The 21,128-nt window shown below is 42.3% G+C and overlaps 2 protein-coding genes across 2 annotated transcripts in view; both read right to left on the bottom strand.

The window, feature by feature from the left end:
* dtl (denticleless E3 ubiquitin protein ligase adapter) overlaps positions 1 to 6,829 on the bottom strand; it is a 166,065-nt gene extending 159,236 nt beyond the window's left edge. Inside the window, exon 1 of the mRNA XM_078557024.1 lies at positions 6,753 to 6,829. Coding sequence (XP_078413150.1) covers positions 6,753 to 6,765 — 13 coding nt within the window. The 5' untranslated portion in view covers positions 6,766 to 6,829. The remainder of the gene's footprint in view (positions 1 to 6,752) is intronic.
* Positions 1 to 21,128, bottom strand: part of lpgat1 (lysophosphatidylglycerol acyltransferase 1) — a 128,607-nt gene that overhangs the window by 42,046 nt on the left and 65,433 nt on the right. The window contains exon 6 of the mRNA XM_078557033.1: positions 6,753 to 6,879. Coding sequence (XP_078413159.1) covers positions 6,753 to 6,879 — 127 coding nt within the window. The remainder of the gene's footprint in view (positions 1 to 6,752; positions 6,880 to 21,128) is intronic.

The raw sequence follows: 21,128 nt of genomic DNA, 5'->3' as shown, positions 1-21,128 counted from the left end.
AAGGATTACAAAGGTTGGAGATCCGTGAAACCCCCAAGTCCTCGACACAGTGGTGGGAAGGGATCAAGGAAAACATTAAGAAGTTTTTCCATGCTCAAAAGCATTCAGAAAGGAAGAAAAGAAATCTCCTGACTCCAGAAAAGCCTGCAGAATCTGCTCCAGCTGCAGTCGAAGGGGGTCGATATCAAAGAGGATCTCCAAGAGGTGAAGAGACAGCAAGCTTTGCTCTTTGCCTCAGAGGCCTCCAAGATAATCTTCTGGTCCAGAGTCCGCTCAGTGGAGCGGGAAGAGAAGTGCTCACATTTCTTCCTCCAAAAGGTACACAAGAAAGCTCCATGAACAGCAGCCTGAAGGAAGACGATGGCTCAGTAAAGTCATCGTAGTCTGACATTTTGAGGATCAGCTAATCCTTGTGTGCCGGACTTTATGACATGTAACCCACAGACACCACGGCCTCCCAGTCCTTCATCACAGAGGTCTTAGATGATTGTACGCGGGAGAATCTGGACAAACTGTCAACTCTGGATGAGTGACTAAAGCCCCCAGAATCCTTCGAGAAGACTAAAACTCCTGGAAGCGATGGCTTACCAGCTGAATTGTATTCGGCTCTGTGGGACTGGATTGGCCCAGACCTCCTCAAAATGTATGAGGATATGCTTCTGGCCAGCAGCATGTCAGAATCCATGAGGAAAGGCGTCATCATCCTCATCGACAAGTAAAAAGGGTAAAGGTAGGAAATTAGAAACCCATGTCACTGTTGAATGTGGACTATAAAATTCCGTGCAAGGTCATTGCCAATTGGGTCGAGTTGGTGATCCACCCTGACCAGACTTGCGCTGTACCCAGCAGGAAGATCTCTGATAGGCAATCTTATCCGAATAGTGCGGGACCAGGGTGTGAACACCTGCCTCAGCAGCCTGGACCAGGAGAAGGTCTTTGACAGAAAAACGCCGACCTACATGATGGAGTCGGGGTTTGGATCCAATTGTGGAGTTCCTCTCCAACAGCTCGACACAAACATCAGTTGTGCTGTTTTAATCACTGGGTGGAATTGGAAGCTTTCCAATTAAATCTCGAGTCAGGCAGCGCTGCTCCCTCTCTCCTGTCCTGTTTATGTTTTGCATATAACCCTTTGCTGAGTCCATCAGGAAGAATTTGGGCATAAGAGGAGTGACAATCCCAGGCAGTGGAGGCATTCAGGTCAAAGCGTCTCTGTACATGGACGATGTCGCTGTCTTCTGCTCGAATCTGCTGTTGGTGTGCAAACTGATAAGCATCTGCGACCAATTCGAACTTGCCTCGTGAGCCAAGGTAAATCATGGTAAGAGCGATGCCATGTTCTTTTGGAACTAGGCTCACCGATCCTTCATTGTCAGGTCAGACTGCCTGAATGTGCTGGGGATATGGTTCTGAGGGATTGAGGCATGCGCTAAAAATTGGAAGGGGCAAGTTGCTATGGTCAAACAAAAACTGGGCTTGTAGGAGTGATGCTACCTCTCCATTGTGGGTAAGAACCTGCCCATCAGGTGTGACACACTTTCAGTCTGGCCCATTCCTCACTCTGCTGCTGTGGCAATCGCCTGAGCCATCTTCTGCCTTATCTGGAGGTCAAAAATGGACCACGTTCGCAGGGACACGATGTACAAACTTAAATAAAAGGAGAAAAAAAATATCGTACCAACGTCATCCTCGTCCTGATGCCACTTGTGTGTGTGGCTGCATCAAGCTATGCTTAGAACCCGGGGACGTAAATACCAAGTGTCATTATGTGCTGATGTTTTACCTGTCTCTGGTGTTGCAAAGAATGGGTCTGGCCACGTTGCCGCAGAATGCTCTAAGCAGTTGGACCGTGCTGAACCACCTATCCTTCATGGAAAAGTTTATGCAGAGAAACACCTTGACCACCATTCCCTCAGGTACTGGTCTGCACCTGACAGCCTAGAGGTCACACGTGAAAAGGAGATGGTGGATCATGTCAGATGGTTCCCTAAGCAGACTGTCAAGTCATTTAGCAGAATGCCTCATTGCCAGAACTTTCAAACAAGCACCAAGATGTAGCTTGGCTGGCGGTGAGAGAGGCCCTCCCTGTCAGATACTCTTTAGTCTGCCCAAAACTTGTTCGTCTTCCAGTGCAAAATGTTGTCCACGACCGAATGTTGCAGACTGGCACATTCCAAGGTCCAGGACTATGTGCTGAGGGATGTGCTAAAATTTGGGGCAGCCGCCGCAGAGGCACAATGGGGAAAGGTTGCTGTCTAAGGCCGTTCAACCATTGTACACTGAGGGGCTGGAAATTGTATAGAACCCCTTGGGCTGTATAACTTACATTGAATGTATACAGTAAATATTACATGTATCACAATTGTATTGAAGCACCTCAGTGTGCAACATGATTTATGTAGAAATTTTGAATAGCATTGCACCGTCTGTAATGGCCATTTGAAATCTTTTGTAATGTGCGTTATTCATAAAATATCTAAAAGTATATTTTTGCGAAAAAAGCCTTATGAATGCTTCAAAATCAGGTTTTTTTGACACCAACTACTCCTGATCACTGTTGTAATGAAATGTTCAGAATTCTGGAAGCTGTTATCAGCTTCATAAAGTTTGTCTAACCTATTTACCAATGTCAGCATTGCTGTTACCCATCCATAGCAATTCCAGTCAGCGATTTTAAGTGTTTTGGTTTTTGATTAACAGAAGTTACATGTATCACAATTGTATTGAAGCACCTCAGAGTGCAACAGTGATAACCATTTTCTGATAAGCATGTTCTAGATTTGAATCTTTTAGTGACACAGTGTCAGTTGGTTCTTTCGTCACAGTGTAGCTGCAAGACCCACACAAGGGCAATTAGAGATGGGCAATAAATGCTGGCCTAGCCAGCAAAAGGCCACATCTCGTAAATGAATTTTAAAAAAGTACTGCTAGCTGAAGCTTATCTTCAACATCACCTGACTCATCCAGTACAAAATTTCAACATACATATCTTTAGATATCTAAATACAATTTTGATTCAACATCACTATTTGGATTTGAGCTCCTACTTTGTCATGAGACGACTGAAGATTTGAATTTTACTTCTGCGGTTGATTCTTACCCGGGCACAGCATGTCTTAATACACATTCACAAATCATCTCACAGTAAGGCTTTCATATAAAAAAAAGCAGTGTTAATATTCCACATAGCTTGATACGAAACTGAATCACAATTTAGCTTGCTTGGTAGATCTGTGGTTTTGAAGGAGATTTGACAACGTCTATACTTTCATAAGAACAAATCACAGAACCTTTTGAAAAATCCTAAATCAATGTCTTTATTATTCTGGTTAATCCTCCTAGTGCGGATATCCATCTTGTCTCCCTGAAGTCCAAACAACACAGTTTAAGGATGCCTGACACATAACTTGGTTAGCCACCAAAACCCTGCACCCCCACCCCTCCCAGTTAAACTTGCAAATAATACATTTAACATATTAACACATAATATAAAAGTGCAGCAAAATCATTGTCGTATACTTCAGAAATCTGTCCCCAGTATGTGCTCGAATGTGAGAAAGACATGGAGGGGTGTCCGTCTGTGTCTGCACAGATAACAAGCAGATGTGAAGGAAGGTATGAGTGTTATTTGCCAGTTAATAAACCAAGCCAGTCTTGATACATGCGGGCATGGATTGATTCATTATCTGAGGAGTTGCGAATGGAACTGAACATTATGCAATCATCAGTCAACATTCCCACAGTTGGCCTTATGATGGAGGACAGGTTATTGAAGAAGCAGCTGATGATGGTCAGGTCTAGGCCTTGACAAACTCCTGCAGTGATATCCTGGGGTTGAGTGGACTGGCCTCCAACAATCACAACCAATTTCCTTTGTGCTAGATATGAATATAGGTAGAATTTTCCATCCTGGCTCCCACTGACATCTGTTTTACTAGGGCTCCTTGGTGCTACACTTGGTAAAAATGCTGTCATGATATCAAGGCACAGGGTCCTGGCATCACCTGAGCCTGAAGGAAGCCACATATGATTAAAATTTTCACTTTTGTTTTGAGTGTTCAACAGTCACTTTCACCTTATCTATGGCATTCAGCTCTTTTGATCATGTTTGGATCAGGGCTGTAATGAGGTCTGGAATCAAGTTAGCCTGGTAGAACTGATATGGAGCATTGGCAAGCAGATTATTGATGATTAAATGCCACATAATAGCCCTGTCCACAATATCTTCTGTCACTTTGTTGATGACAGAGAAGGCTAGTGGAGAGTGATAATTGGCCAGATTGAATGCGTCCTGCTCTTTGTGGAAAGGGTCACTTGGGCAATTTTCCACTTTGTCAGGTAGATGCCAGTAGCTGTAATGGAACATGGATAGAGGTGTGTCTAGTTCTGAAGCACAGGTCTCTACACTATAGCTGGGATGTTTTCAGGGTCTATAGTCTTTGTTGTATCCTGTGCACTCAGCTGTTTCTTAATCACACATGGAGTGTATCAAATTGGCTGAAGACTGGCATGTGTGATTATGTGGAGCTTAGAAGAAAGCTGATATGGATCATCCAATTGGCACTTCTGGCTGAAGATGGCTGAACAATTCAGCCTTGTCTTTTGTACTCACATGCTGAACTCTGCCAGCATTGAGGATGGGGATGCTCATAGAGCCTCCTCCTCCCATTTGTTGTTTAATTGTCTACCACCATTCAGGACTAAATGTGCCAGCATGGCAGATCTTTGATCTGATCCACTGGTTATGAGATTGCTTAGCTCTGTCTGTAGCATGCTACTCCCGCTGTTTAATCACAATCACTCGAATCCAGATGAGATGCATCCCCCACCAATGCCCAACATACCCAGGGAGAGGAAGCGGTGGCTTTATCTGGGCCTATTTCAATGCTGCTTGGGGGTCAGGGGAAGGAAAGGATTGCGCCGTTGGAATATATGTCATGCTGACAGCTCCCAGCCCTTGGCCTAGGCCTTGGCACAGGGGAGATTGCATTGAGTCAACATTCGCAAGGGCCTGATTGGCAAGGCCCAAGTTTCCCTACCCCAGGAAGGCTGAGGGCTATGATTGGAGGACACAGGGCCTGGGTATTCATTTATTTAAAGTTTGCTCTGGAAGCTGGTCTCTGCAGCCTGTTTCCAAGTGTGCTGTTAATTACTTCTTTCTGATTGGTTTTCTCCCCCCAATAATCAAAAATCGATCTACATTTTTCCAGCCTTAGTCAACAAGTAGGAACTCGAGGATACACAAAGTACTTGGGTTAAGACATTTTTTTAAATGTGGTTAAAATGTAGTTATTGTCCACTTTCCAGCATGTATATTCACACAGTACTGGAATCACACTGTGTCAAGTAACTATTGCAGTTGTTACTAAAGTAAACTCATTACTGACAAAGGCTTGTGTTAATTTGTGAAGCTCAAAGTACTAGCAAATATCTCCAGATTACACTAACCTAATATACTTGTGAATTTCTGTTGTCTAGAGAAGAAATAAAATCAATGGTTTATCAATACCAACAGCTATATGGGTATCAATTCACACTCCAAATAAAAGGCAAACCGAAACATTCAACATTCTAGAATTTTTATCTATTCATGAGATGCGAGTGGCCCAGGCCAGGCATTATTGCCCATCGCCAATTGCCCTCAAGGTGGTGGCAAGCTATCTTCTTGAATCGCTAGAGTATGTGTGGTGTAGCTAAACTCACAGTACTGTTAGGTAGGGAGTTCCAGGCGTTTTTACCCAGTGACTATGAAGGAATGGCGATATATTTCCAAGTAAGGATCGTGTGCAACTTGAGAGATGAACTTGGAGGTGGTGGTGTTCCCATGTGCTTGCTCCTCTTGACATTTTGAGGGTAAAGGTCATGTGTTTGGAAGGTGCTGTAGAAAAGGCCTCGGCAAGTTGCTCGGCAGTGCAACTTTCAGATGGGTACTCACTTCAGCCACACTGCGCTGGTGTTGGAGGGAGTGAATGTTTAAATACTGCCAATCAAGTGGCTGCTTTCTCCTGGACGGTGTCAAGCTTCTTGAATGTTGTTGGAACTGTACTCAGCCAGGGAAGTGGAGAGTATTCCATCACAGTCCTGACTTGTGCCTTATAGATAATGGAAAGAGTTTGGGGAATCAAAAGGTGATTTACTGCTACTTGCTACCCAGCTCTGACCAGGTCTTGTAGTCACTGAATTTATATGACCAGCCCTGTTAAGTTTCTGGTCAAAGGTGACCCCTAGGATGTTGATGGTAGGGAATTCAGCAATGGTAATGCCATTGAATGTCATGGGGAGGTGGTTAGATTCTCTATTCTTCGAGACAGACAATGCCTGCCACTTGTCTGGTGTAAACGTTACATGCTACTTATCAGCCCAAGCCTGAAAGTTGTCCAGGTCTTGCTGCATGCAGGCACAGACTACTTCATTGTCTGAGGATTACAGGTTTGGAGTCAAAAGAAGCTACCAATTCTATTGAAGTCTGAAACCTGTATATACTTTAGAATGCTTTGTGATCAGCTTTCTACAAACCATTGTGAACAACAGAATAAGAAGTGTTTCGTCTTGTAATGATCAAGGGATAGGGGTAGAGAAGGAAGACAACCTTTTGGTTGACAAGGCAATGAGATTATAATAAATAGGTCCTTCTTGCATGCCACTAAACAAGTACATCATCCCAATATATGGCAGTCCATAGTTCTTCAATCAGCCAGTGGGAAAAGGCTGCATGAGTTAGGTTAAAAATGTAAAAGAATAACAGGACTTACCTGTAGTGCACATGTGTGACAGTTGGTTCTCTGTAGCCAATGATCCAAGTCTGAATGTCTATTGGTTTTGCTTTGTGATACGCGATGGTAATATCTATGACCCACTGGAGACCTTTTTGTTTTTCCACTACATAATAGAGAGATAAAAAAAACAATGTTAAGCAGACTTATTTTTCTGCACATATCTAGGCCTTGATGAAATCACTGAGATTGTAGGGGTGAATATGCACTGTGGATAATTTGTGCTGACCAAAAATGAGCATGACTTTATCAAACCAGTCAGTTGTCTGTATTCAGAAACTATGTTTTGTATGCAGAGTACCAACTTGCCTGTAAATTGGTACAAATAACACCAATGTTACCATTTCATAGAATCATAGAATGGTTACAGCACAGGTGACCATTTGGCCTGTCATGCTCATGCTAGCTCTCTGCAAGAGCAACTCAGCTAATCTCACCTTCTTCCCTTCCCCATAACCCTGCAGCCCATTCAGAATGAAATAAAACATGGGGCTGGATTTTAAGGGGGTCCACACCTCCCCCCAACCCCTCCAAAATGCAGGGAAACCTACCTGGCTGGCCACTTTGGGTGGGCCTCTCCTGCCACTGGTTAAATTCTAGCAGCAGCAAGATGAGACCCTGAAGTGGCCATTAATTGCCTACTTAATGGCTTCAATTAGCCCACTGGCAGGTAGGGCACCTGTCATTCCCGCCACTGGAAAAACTGCAGTGGGGGCAGGGGCAGACAGGTAGGCAGCGCAAAGCTGCCCACTGGATTTTACATGCCTCCCCCATCCCCCCAAACCCACCAGCCAACTAGCATAAAATGCAAAATACCGTGGATGCTGGAAATCTGAAACAGAAACAAAAATTGCTGGAAAAACTCAGCGGGTTTGACAGCATCCGTGGAGAGAAAGAGTTAACGTTTCAAGTCCAGATGACTGAAAATGAGTTCCGAATAATGTCCTCTAGACTCGAAATGTTAACTCTTTCTCTCCGTGGATGCTGTCAGGCCCGCTGAGTTTTTCCGGTAATTTTTGGTTTTGTAGCATAAAATGCAGCCTGCGATCATACTCGGCTTGGCAGTGCAAGTCCAGGATTAAGACACTGCTAAAACAATGTAGAAGAACGTCGTCTGGTTTATCTAGATCATGCTGCATATAGGCAGCACCTGCAGAAGTCTCTTTCTATGAAAATAATTTTGGGATAGGGATATTTCTGGCAAGGTTAGCATCTATTGCTAACACAGAGTTGCTCTCGAAAAGATGGTGCAGTTTTGATACAACTGAGTGGGTTGCTAAGCCAATTCAGAGCATGGTTAAGAACCAACCACACTCCTGTATGGTTGGCGTCGCATTTGGCCAGACCAGGCAACAATAGCAGGATCGAATATTGCTGTAAAGAGAGACATTTTGTTGAAACTTTTCACCTTGCACTCACCAGGACAAACTCAAAAATGCTAAATTTCAAACGATCACTACAATTTATATGACAGGAGAAAAGGATGCTGATAGGTAGGCAAGTCAACTATGATTGGCCGAGGCATTTTGAAATTTGGCATTCTTGCGTTTGTCCTGATGAGTGCAAAATGAAAAACTTTAGCACCATGTCTCTCTTTTCAGCAATATTCAAGTTCTGCATTACCAAGTGACTAAGAGCAAGTTTCCTTCCCCAAAGGAAGGAACCAGGTTAGTTCTTACATAGTTATGAGGTACAGTAGCATTGTAGTTGTAGCTAGATTATAATCCAGAGGCCTGGACTAATGATCCAGAGAAATAAATTCAAATCCCACCAAGGCAGTAGGAAATGTAAGTTCAGTTAATCCACAATCTGGAAAAGAAAGCAGGTTATCAGTAATACAGATCACAAAACTAATGAACCAGAATTTTTTTTTTTTAAAAAGACAAATCGTAATGTCCTGCAGGAAAGGAAATCAGCCATGCTGGCCTTTACGTGACTCCAGACCCAGCAATGAGGTTGACTCTTAATGGACCACCTTCAGTTGCTTCAGTGATCACCACTCCATCATAAGGTCAGAAGTGGTGATGTTCGCAGATTATTGCACAATGTTCAACACCATTTGCGACTCCTCAGATACTGAAGTAGTCTTTGTCCACATGCAGCAAGACCTGGACAACATTCAGGCTTGGGCTGATAAGTGGCAAGTAGCATTCATGCCACACAAGTGCCAGGTAACATTCATACCACACAACTGCCAGGTAATAACAATCTCCAACAAGTGAGAATCTAATCATCTCCCACTGATATTCAATGGCATTATCATTGCTGAATCCCCGACTATCAACATCGTGGGGGTTACCATTGATCAGACACTGAACTGGACTAGCCAGATAAATACTGTGGCTACAAAAGCAGATCAGGGGGCTGGGAATTCTGCAGAGAGCAATTCACCTTCTGATTCCCCATAGCCTGTCCACCATCTACAAGGCACAAGTCAGGAGTGTGATGGAATGCTGTCCAATTGCCTGGATGAGTGCAGCTCCAACAACGCAAGTAGCTCAACATCATCCAGGGCAAAACAGCCTGCTTGATTGGCACCTCATCCACCATCTTCAACATTCACTCCCTCCACCATCTACAAGATGCACTACAGCAATTCACCAAGGCTCCTTCGACAGCATCTTCCAAACCCACAACTTCTACCGCTTCAAAGGACATGTGCAGCAGATACCCAGAAATCCACTACCTGCAAGTTCCCCTCTAGGCCACACACCATCCTGACTTGGAACTACATCACCGTTTCTTCACTGTCACTGGGTCAAAATCCTGGAACTCGCTTCCTAACAGCAGTATGGGTGTACTCATGCACTGCAGTAGTTCAAGGTGGCAGCTCACCACCACCTCTCAAGGGCAATTAGGGATGGACAATAAAAATGCTGGCCTAAGCAGCAATGCCCACATCTTGTGAATGAATCAAAACATAAATGGCCTAGCAAGCCAGTCAGTTGTATGAAACCACTACAAAGAGGATTATAACAAGAATAAAACTGGATGGATCACCTGACATTAACATAGGCAGTGAATTCAAATAAGTCAGAAGCATATGCAGCACCCCCGGCAAAGCCCTCCTCGCATAACATTTGGGGATTCGTGTCAAAACTGTGGGCAATCAAGCGACAACCCTACATACTCATATGCCCAGAATCATATTATTTAAGCCAATGACCCAGACTCCTCCGTCACTATCCTGGGTGTGTCCTAACCCAAAGGCAGGAATGACCCATTATTGGTGGTGGCACAATGGTATAAAGTTGAGAAAGAATGGCCCTAGGATTCCTCAACATTGACTCCGTACCCATGAAACCTCATGATGTCATACCAAACATGCATAATTAAACATTGTGTTGATTACCACCTACCACCGCACACCCCCCCCATCAGCTGATGAAAGTGGGGGCTTTAATTATCATAATAACAATTCTCATGTTAACTGGGATAGTAATACTGTAAAAGGGCAGAAAGGGGAAGAGTTTTGAATTGAGTTCAGAAGAATTTTCTTGATCAGCATGTTTTTGACCCAACAAGGAGGCATTGCTGGATCTGGTTCTGGGGAATAAAGATTGGGGGCAGGGGTGGGAGATAAGTGTCAGGAGGGGAACAGTGATCATAGTATCATAAGGTTTAGGTTAGCTATAGAAAAAGGACAAGGAGCAATCTAGAGTAAAAACACAATTAGAGGGCGGCCAATTTCAGTGGCGTGAGAACAGATTTGGCCCAGGTAAACTGGAATCAAAAGGCAAAACTGTAATGGAACAATGGATTGCCTTTAAAGAGATGGTTCAGGTATTGTTGAGGTACATTCCCAAGACCATTGTTCTAGTTGATTGCTTTAGTTTGCAAAAGTGGGAGGTAAATGGATACAGAGCTTAGCAGACTCTGGACAGCATGACCGATTAATGTGGTTGGTTCTACTACTTACTGTTAAAGATCAAATAAGCATACATATGCGTGTAAAACTTAGTTTTGTTTAGAAAAAGCTCAGTTTCAATTTTAATATGTTTCTGTTCCTAATGACTTTGCACACAGAATTGTGCATTCATAGAATGCTGCCACTATGATCTATATAAAAATTACATCTTCAGATTACTGATTTGGGAATGTGGACAGAAATTTTCCATTCACACCTTTGCTTAACAGGGGCCTGAAGAGGTAATTATTTCTTTAATAGGTGTACAAGATGCAAAGCACTACAATATGCTGCACTGATCGGCAACTTGGTGAAAAATGATCACGAGCAGAATTTTACAGCCCCCTCCTTCCGGCTGGATTTTCCAGTCTTTTGAATGGTTTGCCACATTTTACAACCCCGCCCCCTCTGTGACGGGATCATAAAATTCCACCCCATGTGTTAATGTAACAGAAGGCAGCCCAAATAGGAGAACTTATCCTTTCATGCCATCCCTGATGTCAAGGTTCCTGGTGTGAGCGTGACTGGTTCCAAGGGACCACTAAATGAGCAGCACACAAAACACCTGCTGAATTATGCTACAGCTACTTATTTGTTACAATACATGGAATAACTTGTGGATTATCAGACTGAGTGAAGTTAGAGGATGACAGTCACACACTAGGGCAATAACACACCAAAACTGTCACGGACAGCTGCATTTGCAACAGGTAGACTGATGGGTCAAGGAGGCTTTTCCTTCTTGTTAGTTTTCTCACCACCTGTCACAGGCTCAGTTTGGCAGATACGTTCTTCAGGATTCTGATAACTCGGTCAGTAGGGGTGCTATTGAGCAATTCTTGGTGATGGACATTGAAGTACCCCCAAAGTATAAATACCCTTGTTACCCTCAATGCTTTTTCCAAGTGGTGTTCAATATAGAGAAGTACTCATTCGCCAGCTGAGCTCAGGCAGGAGGTGGTAATCAGCAGGAGGTTTCCACGCCCACATTTAAGCGGATGGCATGAGACTTCATGGAGTCGAGAATCAATGTTGTTGACTCCCTTTCCTGACTAATTACCACTGTGCGCTGCCTCTGTTGGGTCTGTCCTACTGGTGGGACAGGGTACATCCAGGAATGGTGATGGTGTTGTCATAGTCATACTCTCAGAATCATACCTTACAGACAATGTCAGGCTGTTGCTCAACTCATCTGTTGGACAGCTCTCCCAATTTTGGTATAAATCTCCAGATGTTAGAGGGGAGGATTTTGCAGGATCAACTGGAATTGTTGTGCCTTTGCTTTGTCCAGTGCTTAGGTTAATGTCAGGTGGTCCATCTGGTTTTACTCTTACAGCATTTTAATACTACTGAGTGGCTTGCTAGGCCATTTCAGAGGGCAGTTATGAGTTAACCATATTGCTGTGGGCCTGGAGTCACATAAAGGCCATGACTGAAAAGGACAGCAGATTTCCTTCCATGTCGGACATTAATAAGAATCCAGGAAGTTTCGTGGTTACCATTACCAGTGTTAGCTTTTCATGCCAATTTCTATTTTAATTTAACATACTGAATTTAAATTCCCCAGCTGCCATGGTGGGATTTGAACTCATGTCTTCAGATCATTAGTCCAAGTCTCTGGATTACTAGACTAGTATAAACACGATCCTACTGTACCCAGTAAATTATGGCAAGTTTGAGGAGAGATGTAAAAAGCAGGAAGTCAGTGCAAGTATCTCTGATTTTGGACATCTGTCCACAATACAGTATTTGTATGCTGTCACTTTGATTAGCAGGTTCAGAGGTTGCAAAGATCTCCAGAAAAATTTTCATTCTTTAACCAAATAATAATTAGTAATTCTTTAATTGTTCTGGCAAAACCCTTCAACTCTGCAAACCATTTAAAATAATGAAAATATATGACCATTCTCCAAGGGAAATACCAAGAGAAAACATTTGAAATTGTGAGAATGCTGTGATTTGTAAATCATTTACAGGTGAAGCTTATTGCGGATTATTTGAGGCTCAGCTAATTAAGTAAACTTTATTTGAGATAAACCAGTTAAACCTGAAATGCATAATCTGTTCTGTTCATGTAAACACCTGATAATCACAGAAGTAAGGAGCAAGTGGAGAGGTTAGAGGTTTTAAACTATACAAATTTAAATACACTAATGAAACATTACAAACATAAACATAGATGTTTTCTCATGAGTAAACTCCTTTGACCTGTGACAGAAAGGCATTCACCATATTTTACATTGGGATGATTTTCAAAGAGCAAGTAAACTCAGACATTTTCAGGAAATTATCAACTCTATCTTTTGCTTCAATTTCAAATTCCTGGGCGCATCAATTTGTATGTTTGTATGTAAATAAAGGAGTACGCCATTCGGCCTATTAAGCCTGCTCCGCCATTTGATAAGATCATGGCTGATTTGATTTTGGCCTCAACTTTACATTCCTGTCTAATCCCAATACCCTTCGACTTCCTTGTCAATCAAGAATCTATTTAACTCAGCCTTAAAAATATTCAATGACCCTGCCTCCATTGTTTTCTGGGGGTAGAGGATTTCATAGAAAACATTTCTCCTCATTTCAGTCTTAAATGGGAGGCCCCTTATTTTTAAATTGCATCCCCTAGCTCCAGTCTCCCCCATAAAGGGAAAAATCTGCTCAGCGTCCACTCTGTCAAGTTCCCTCAGGACCTTAAATGGTTCAATAATCACCTCCCATTCTTCTAAATTCCAAAGGATAAAGGCCCAACCATTCCTCATAAAATAATCCTTTCATCCCAGGAATCGGTTGAGTGAATCTTCTGTGAGGGAACTAAGACCTCACACTGTATATTTTTATAAAACATATATAGTGATCATCATGGCTATTTCAAAAATTTTAAAAATTGGACAGACCTTTTAAAATGATTGAAGCTATGCCTGTCTGTGATCCCTGAACAAAAAGAGCTATCTGGCAGTTTTCAAGAAACATACAGCTCATCTCTGAAGAGACACTAATGACCCATTGTGAGCTGCACAGACCAAATTCAAATAGAACTATACAAAGCCCACCTGCATTTCCAAACTCAGGTTGGTCAACTGGAGTCTATTCGTCTGCTAGGACAAGGGACTGCACAACCATCCTTTCAACCCTTAACAGTTGGAACATTTAACCATCTCAAGAACCCAGACGAGAGATACACACCCTTTGTTAAAGCCCCTGTGAAGGGGTAGGAGTCAGATGACATGAACCTTTAGCTGATAGAACCAGTTATATTGCCTTGCTATACTGCAAAATCAGTCTGCCATTTTAACATCTAACTAGCAGCAATAAGAACTCTGTCCCAGGCTGGTTACCTGACCCCATCTACACTGTTTTTACTGGAGCTTCTGTACCATCGCCTATAAGACCGATTGATCTCTGCATGCCTATCCCCTCGTATGAAATCAACGCTACTGGAAAAGTGAATTATACAGTATTGGGTTTCAGCCTGTGGATCTCAGTGAAGGAATGCCTCATTGGGCATTGATTCTAAACTCTGGACTCGCATGAAACAATAATTCTCTCTCGGTGGTCTTTGCCCTGTAAATCTTTCTTTTCTCTATCCCTCTTGTACTGAATGAGTGCATAGGGGGCTATGTGGCAAACCCCCTCCCGTGTTTTGAGTGTGTGCAAATAAACTAACCCTTTTGAGTTCATCCTATCACGAGTTTGCTGTGGGGTATTAATAGAAATTGGACCACGCCAAAACAGAGTTGGGGAACATGCCACCGCTTATAAAGGGGGCAGTAAATCAAAACACCTTTCTGTTTATGGACGGGTGGAGAGAGGAGAAATCAGGGCTGTGTAAATTAACACCCTTCCTGTCCATAACACTCCTCTGAACTGCTTCCATGCAATTATATCCTTTCTTAAGTAAAGAGATCAAAACTCTGCACAATATTTCAGGTGTGGTCTCACCAACGCCCTGTACAACTGCAGCAAACTTGCCTACTTTTACATTCCAATCCCCATACAATAAATGACAATATTTCATTTGCCTTCCTAATCACTTGCTGTACATGCATGCTAACTTTGGAATTCATGTACCAGGACACCCGGATTCCTTTGTACCTCTCCATTTAAACAATGTACTGCTTTTCTATTCTTTCTGTCAAAGTGGACAAGTTCACATTTTCTCATATTATACTCCATCTGCCAAATTTTTGCCCACACATTTAGCCTATGTATAACTCTTTGCAGACTCCTTATATCCTCTTTACAAATTACTCTCCTACCTTTCTTTGTGTCATCAACAAATTTATCAACCATTCATTTGGTCCCTTCATCCAAGTAATTGATATAGATTGTAAATAGTTGAGGCCCCAGCACTGAACCCTGTAGCACTCTAATCATTAGTTTGCCAACCCGAAAATGACCCATTTATCCCTACTCTGTTTCCTGTTAACTAACCAATCTACTACCAATGCCAATGCTACCCCCTTCACCATAAGCTCTTTATTTGTGTACTAACCTTTGATGAGGCACCTTATCAAATGCCTTCCAAATTTGACCCTACGAATTCTTAAATCATCTTGTTGCTAAGAGATTAGTTAATAATATAAAAGCGAAACACTGTGGATACTGGAATTATGAAAGAATAACAGAAATGCTGGAAACAATCAGATCTGCCAGTATCTGTGGAGGGCGAAACTGAGTTAACACTTCAGGTGGATAACCTTTCATCAGAACACAGTATCTCCATAGATACTGCCATGCATACTGGATATTTTCAGAATTTTCTGTTTTTAATCCCCAAAGGGCCGCTGCTTCCCAAGGATTTTTATTTTAAAACTAGTCACCCCTCTAGATCTTGCATTATGCCAGCAGCTTGGCTTTCCATTCAGCAGAAGCAAAAACAAAAGATATTGGTGCCATAATTCTCTCTCTCCACGAAAATAGTGGCACACTGGAAATGTTCATCCACTGGAAAAGGAATACACAGTCTATGTTACAAACAGTTTTAGAATGCTGTATTAATTAATCTTATTTGAAAAATAAATTTAGTATCTTTCACAATGACACAAAGTTAGGTAGGAAAGCAAGTTGTGAAGAGGACATAACGAGGCTACAAAGAGATATAGATAGGTTAAGTGTGTGGGGAAAGTTCTGGCAAATGGAGAATAACGTGGGAAAACGTGAAATTGTCCATTTTAGCCGGGGGAATAAAAAAGCATATTATCTAAATGGTGAGATTGTAGAGCTCAGAGTTGTGAAACGATCTGGGTGTCCTAGCGTGTGAATCGCAAGAGGTTGGTATACAGGTACAAAAAGTAATTAGGAAAGCTAATAGAACGTTACCGTTCTTGCGAGGGGAATTAAATACAAAAGTAGGGAGGTTATGCTTCCATTATATAGGGCATTGGTGAGACCACATTTGGAGTATTGTGTACAGTATTGGTCTCCTTATTTAAGGAAGGATATAAATACGTTGGAAACAGTTCTAAGAAGGTTTACGAGACTAATACCTGGAAAGGGTGGGGCGTCTTATGAGGAAAGGTTAGGCAGACTACGCTTGCATCCGCTGCAATTTAGAAAAGTAAGAGGTGACTTGATTGAAACATACAAGATCCTGAGGGGTCTTGACAGGGTGGAGGTAGATGTGGGAGCATCTAGAACCAGAGGTCATTGTTTAAAAGTAAGAGGTCACCCATTTAAGACAGAGGAGAATTTTTTTTTCCCCCTCAGAGGGTCATGAGTCTTTGGAACTCTGTTCCTCAAAAGAAAGTAGAAGCAGAATCTTTGAATATTTTTAAGGCAGAGATAGATAAATTCCTGATAAGCAAGGGGGTGAAAGGTTATCAAGGGCGGCCGGGAATGTGGAGTTAAGGTTACAATGAAATCAGCCATGATCTTATTGAATGGCCTACTTCTGCTCCCAATTCGTACGTTCTTTTTTTTTGTATCCTTCATAGGATGTGGGCACCTCTAACTCCCCTTGAACGGAGTGGCTTGCCTGGCCATTTCAGAAGGTTTCTCTGTGGGTCTGGAGTCACATGTAGGCCAGACCAGGTAAGGATGACAGATTTCCTTTCCTAAAAGACATTCGTGAGCCAGGTGGGTTTTTAGAACAATTGATGAGTCAAGATTTGAAAAGTTAAAGGGAAAGGAAGAAAGGGCAAGGCAATAGTACAGGGTAGCAATACAGGTAATGGTAACCAGGGTGCGACAGGAAGAGACAGAGTGTACAAACATAAGAGTGCATCAAAAATATGGTCAGAGTAGGGAAAAATGGCTTTAAACTAAGAGAGGGGAGGGAGGGTTCAGGCGTAGGGAGATTTAGAAATTCAAAGATAAAAGTTGAGGCAATGGAATAGTTTATTGATGTGGTTAAAGACAAGCTGAAGGGGACAGGAAGGGCAGAAAGTTTAATTGTAGTAGTGTAGAGAGTAAGGTCCATGCAGAGAATAGTCATAAAAAAAATAAAATGGAAGACACTTTATCTGAATGTGCAGAGCATCTACAATTAGGTGAACCAGCAGTACAAATAAAGATAAATTGTTTAGATCCACCGTATAAACTTAGGAATGGTTGATTTTGTGTAAAAGTTAGCCCCCGACTTAATTCTCTGTACTTACCACCCACTTGCCACTGAAGTCAAACTCGTCCTGGTGCAAACCTACTCATTGGTAGGTTTATAGAATAGCACCCCACGATCAGCACCTCATGTCCGCGCACATCAACGCATGCTGTCAAGGCTATTGCCTCACTGGTGCACACTGTGTTCCCACCAATCCGGCCCTCTAATATGTCAACATGGTATCAAGAAGAATGGCAGATACACAGCCCAGCTCAAACTTAACGTTGTTGAGACTGCAGAGCAGACAAATAATTGTGCAGCAGCTAGAGAATTCAAGATATCGGAGAAAAGCATTACAGATTGGAGGATACTCTACACAGCTTAGGCAGATGCCCAAGAACAAACGTGCAAACAGCGCTTAGCATGTGCCCGCAGTTGGAAAATGAAGTTGCAAACCATGTCAATGAAAATCACCAGAATGAATTCTCAGTTTCTCGAGGATCTATCCGAATCTTTGCTCTGAAATGAGCAAAAAAATTAGGCATTGCAGATTTCAAAGCCAGCCCTGGATGGTGTACCAAGTTTATGAAGAGAAACAATTTCGTACTGTGACAGAAGGCCAAGATTTCACAGTGACTCCCAACAGAACTTGATGACAGGTTTATTGCATTTCAGCCATTCAACAAAAGAATGTATACAGATTAGCCTGTATCGGGGACAGGGATGAGACTCCCATGAATTTTGACATACCGGCCACTCAAAACGGTGAGCAAAGTTGGAGAGAAAATAGTGTTAGTGAAGACAACTGGACATGAAAAAAACCTGAATGAAATTGTTTAAAGTTCAAAAATGGCTTTTGTTTTTGACGAATTTGATAAATTTGATGAAGTTAATGTACACAAATTAATGTCTGTCTCCAAGCGGCTTGTTATTTATTTATAAATAAAAATTTAATAATAAAAAGTTTTTGGCTCCTTTTGCGTTACTTTTTGGGATGGGTTTGGCAGGAAACAACTCCAATCTGACAACTCTGCGACAGCAAGACAATGGGACAGAGTGGATTTCAACCCCTTGAAAATATTATTCATGTAAAAGTCGATCCCCTTACTTTTTGGCTAAAAATTTAGGTTTGGATTTGCTCTTCCAGGTCGGGAGCGCAGAGATGGGACATTTCCTGGCTCTGCAAACCTGATCCAGGAAAAAGAGGCTCGGAAAGTCAAGGGTTGGCTGGGTAAGAAGTCAGGCCCGCCACTCCCAGAACGAGGCGGAGACTACTGGGTGCAGAGGTGGGCTGGGTGGAAAGCCTGCCTCTGAACCAGCACTTTGGTGAATTAAAAAACATGAACAAAACAAAAAAACAGCCCTCACAGCACCCCACCCCCCCACATACCCATATGTTTTGAGGTCAGGATCGTGCGGGGCTTGGACTGGAACTTGCAAGTGGTGCACCTGCTGCCCTTGTCTTTGGTAGAAATCATGGGTTTGAAAGGTGCCATTGAAGGAGCCTTGGTGAGTTGCTGCAATACATCATACTCCCTATGCAAACCCATTGCCCCACTCATTCCCATAGCCCTTTATGGTCTCTATGCCAACTTAGTGCCAACTTTTGCCAAACCATGTAACCCCGTCACTCTTACCAGCTCCATGCCAACTCACCTAGTACCCAACATGAGAAAACTCAGGAGCTATGCTGACTTAAAATAAAGTTGTGTCTATTGATGATGTCACTATTTTAATGAAAAACACTAACTGATTGAAAGAAATATTCAATACATTGAAATTCCTTCAACTAATCTCTTACGAAAACAAGGATTCTATTCTATAACCACTGGAGCTGTCCATTAAACTGCTTACTTAACAAGCAATCCATTGTGATAGTGTTAGGTTGTAAGATTTGTAGCACAGGCTTATATCAACAGGCAGAGAGAAATATCAAGCACTGATTTTTTTTTTTAAACTCCACACACCTTCTTTAAAAATGAAAGCCCAGCATTGTTAAATCCCTTGACAGCTGGGGCAGTTCCAATGAACCTATGCACATTTTACACAAAATCATGTGGTGCCTGATCTCCTCCAACAGCGTCCTGGGACCATATCCAAAGAAGTACCTTCCCTTCCCTTCCCAAAAGGGTACCCTGGCTATCCAAATAAATCCACAAAGTTCAGACTTGCTCTTATCTAGTTTAATCTGCACATTTCAAGTTTCAGACACTACCTCACCAAAATCATGAGTGGAGGCAGCTACACATTTACATGGGCAGCTGCCTCCGGGAACCACAGATGTGCAATTTTAGAACCTACCCCTATTCCCCTCCTGCGAAAATTGCAGAGGACGGTTTCAGGCACAGGACTTCTAGATTCATGTCTTAGCCTTCGAAACTCTATGTTAACACGAGGAAATATGGTAATCACCATTACAGAGATCTGGTTACAAGGTGACCAAGGTTGGGAAATAAATATCCCATTTAGAAAAAACAGGAAGAATGGATAAGGAGAAGTGGCCCTAATGATAAATAATGACATTAGTGAGAAACGATCTTAACTCAGAAAATCAGGAAGCTGAGTCAGTATGGGTGGAGATTAAGAATAGCAAGGGTCAGAAAACACTGATACGAGTAGTTTATTAGCTGCCTAACAGTAGTTATACCATTGGACAGAGCATGAAAGAAGAAATTATTGCAGCATGTAATGAAGGCAATGAATAGGTGCTGAGGACTTTAATTTTCACAGCCTGCACCAATCGAATTCGCAAAGGTGGTCTGGAAGATGGGTTTGTAGAATGCTTTTGAGAACATTTCCTGGAGCACTATGTTGTGGAACCAACTAGAAATGAAGCTATATAGACCTAGTATTGAGCAGTGAAGCAGAGTTAATTTATGATACAATAGCAAAAGATCCATGGGAAATAATGATCATAAAACAATTAAATTTCATATAAAGTTTGAAAATTACACAATCATAAACAAGAATCTTAAACTTAAACAAAGCCAATTATATAGATGTGAAGGGAGTGCTGCATAAGGTTGATTGGGTAAATAGACTGAAAGGTATGGCAGTAAACAAACAGTGGGAAACATATGAAGAAACAATTCAAAAGGTTCAACAAAAATACATTCCATTGAAAAACAAAAACTTAGCAAGAAAGATCCATTTGCGGCTTGCTAAGGAGGTTAAGGATAGTAATAGATTAAAAGAGGTGGCTTATAATTTTGTAAAGAATAGTCGTAAGTCTGAGGATTGGGTGTACTTTAGAAACCAGCAAAAGAACACAAAAATAACAAAAAAGGGAAAAAAATAGAATATATGAGAGTAAACTAGCCTGGAACATAAAGACAGATTGTAAGAGTTTTTACAAGTTTAGAAAAAGGAAAAGAGAGTAGCTAAAGTAAACGTTGGGCCTTTAGAAGCAGGGACAGGAGAAATTATCCTGGGAAGTTTTTTTTTTAATTCATTCATGGGATGTGGGCATCGTTGGCTAGGCCAGCATTTACTGCCCATCCATAATTGCCCTTGAGAAGGCGGTGGTGAGCTACCTTCTTGAACTGCTGCAATCCCTGTGGTGTAGGTACACCCACAGCGCTGGTGGGGGGGGGGGGGGGAAGAGAGTTCCAGAATTTTGATCCAGCGACTATAAAGGAACAACAATATATTTCCAAGTCAAGACAATGAGTGGCTTGGAGAGGAACTTCCAGGCTGTGGTGTTCCCATGTATCTGCTGCCCTTGTCCCTCTAGATGGTCACGGTCGTGGGTTTGGAAGGTGCTGCCTAAGGAGCTTTCGTGAGTTTCTGCAGTGCATCTTGTAGATGGTACACATTGCTGCCACTGTTTGTCGGTAGTGGAGGGAGTGAATGTTTGTGGATGAGGTGCCAATTAAACTTCTCGAGTGCTGTTGGAGCTGCACTCATGCAGGCA

This window comes from Cetorhinus maximus, chromosome 14 (genome assembly GCF_964194155.1).
Source record: "Cetorhinus maximus chromosome 14, sCetMax3.hap1.1, whole genome shotgun sequence".
In the NCBI taxonomy this organism is placed as follows: domain Eukaryota; kingdom Metazoa; phylum Chordata; class Chondrichthyes; order Lamniformes; family Cetorhinidae; genus Cetorhinus; species Cetorhinus maximus.
Note: the sequence above shows the minus strand (reverse complement) of the source record. Positions and strands in the feature narration are given on the sequence as shown.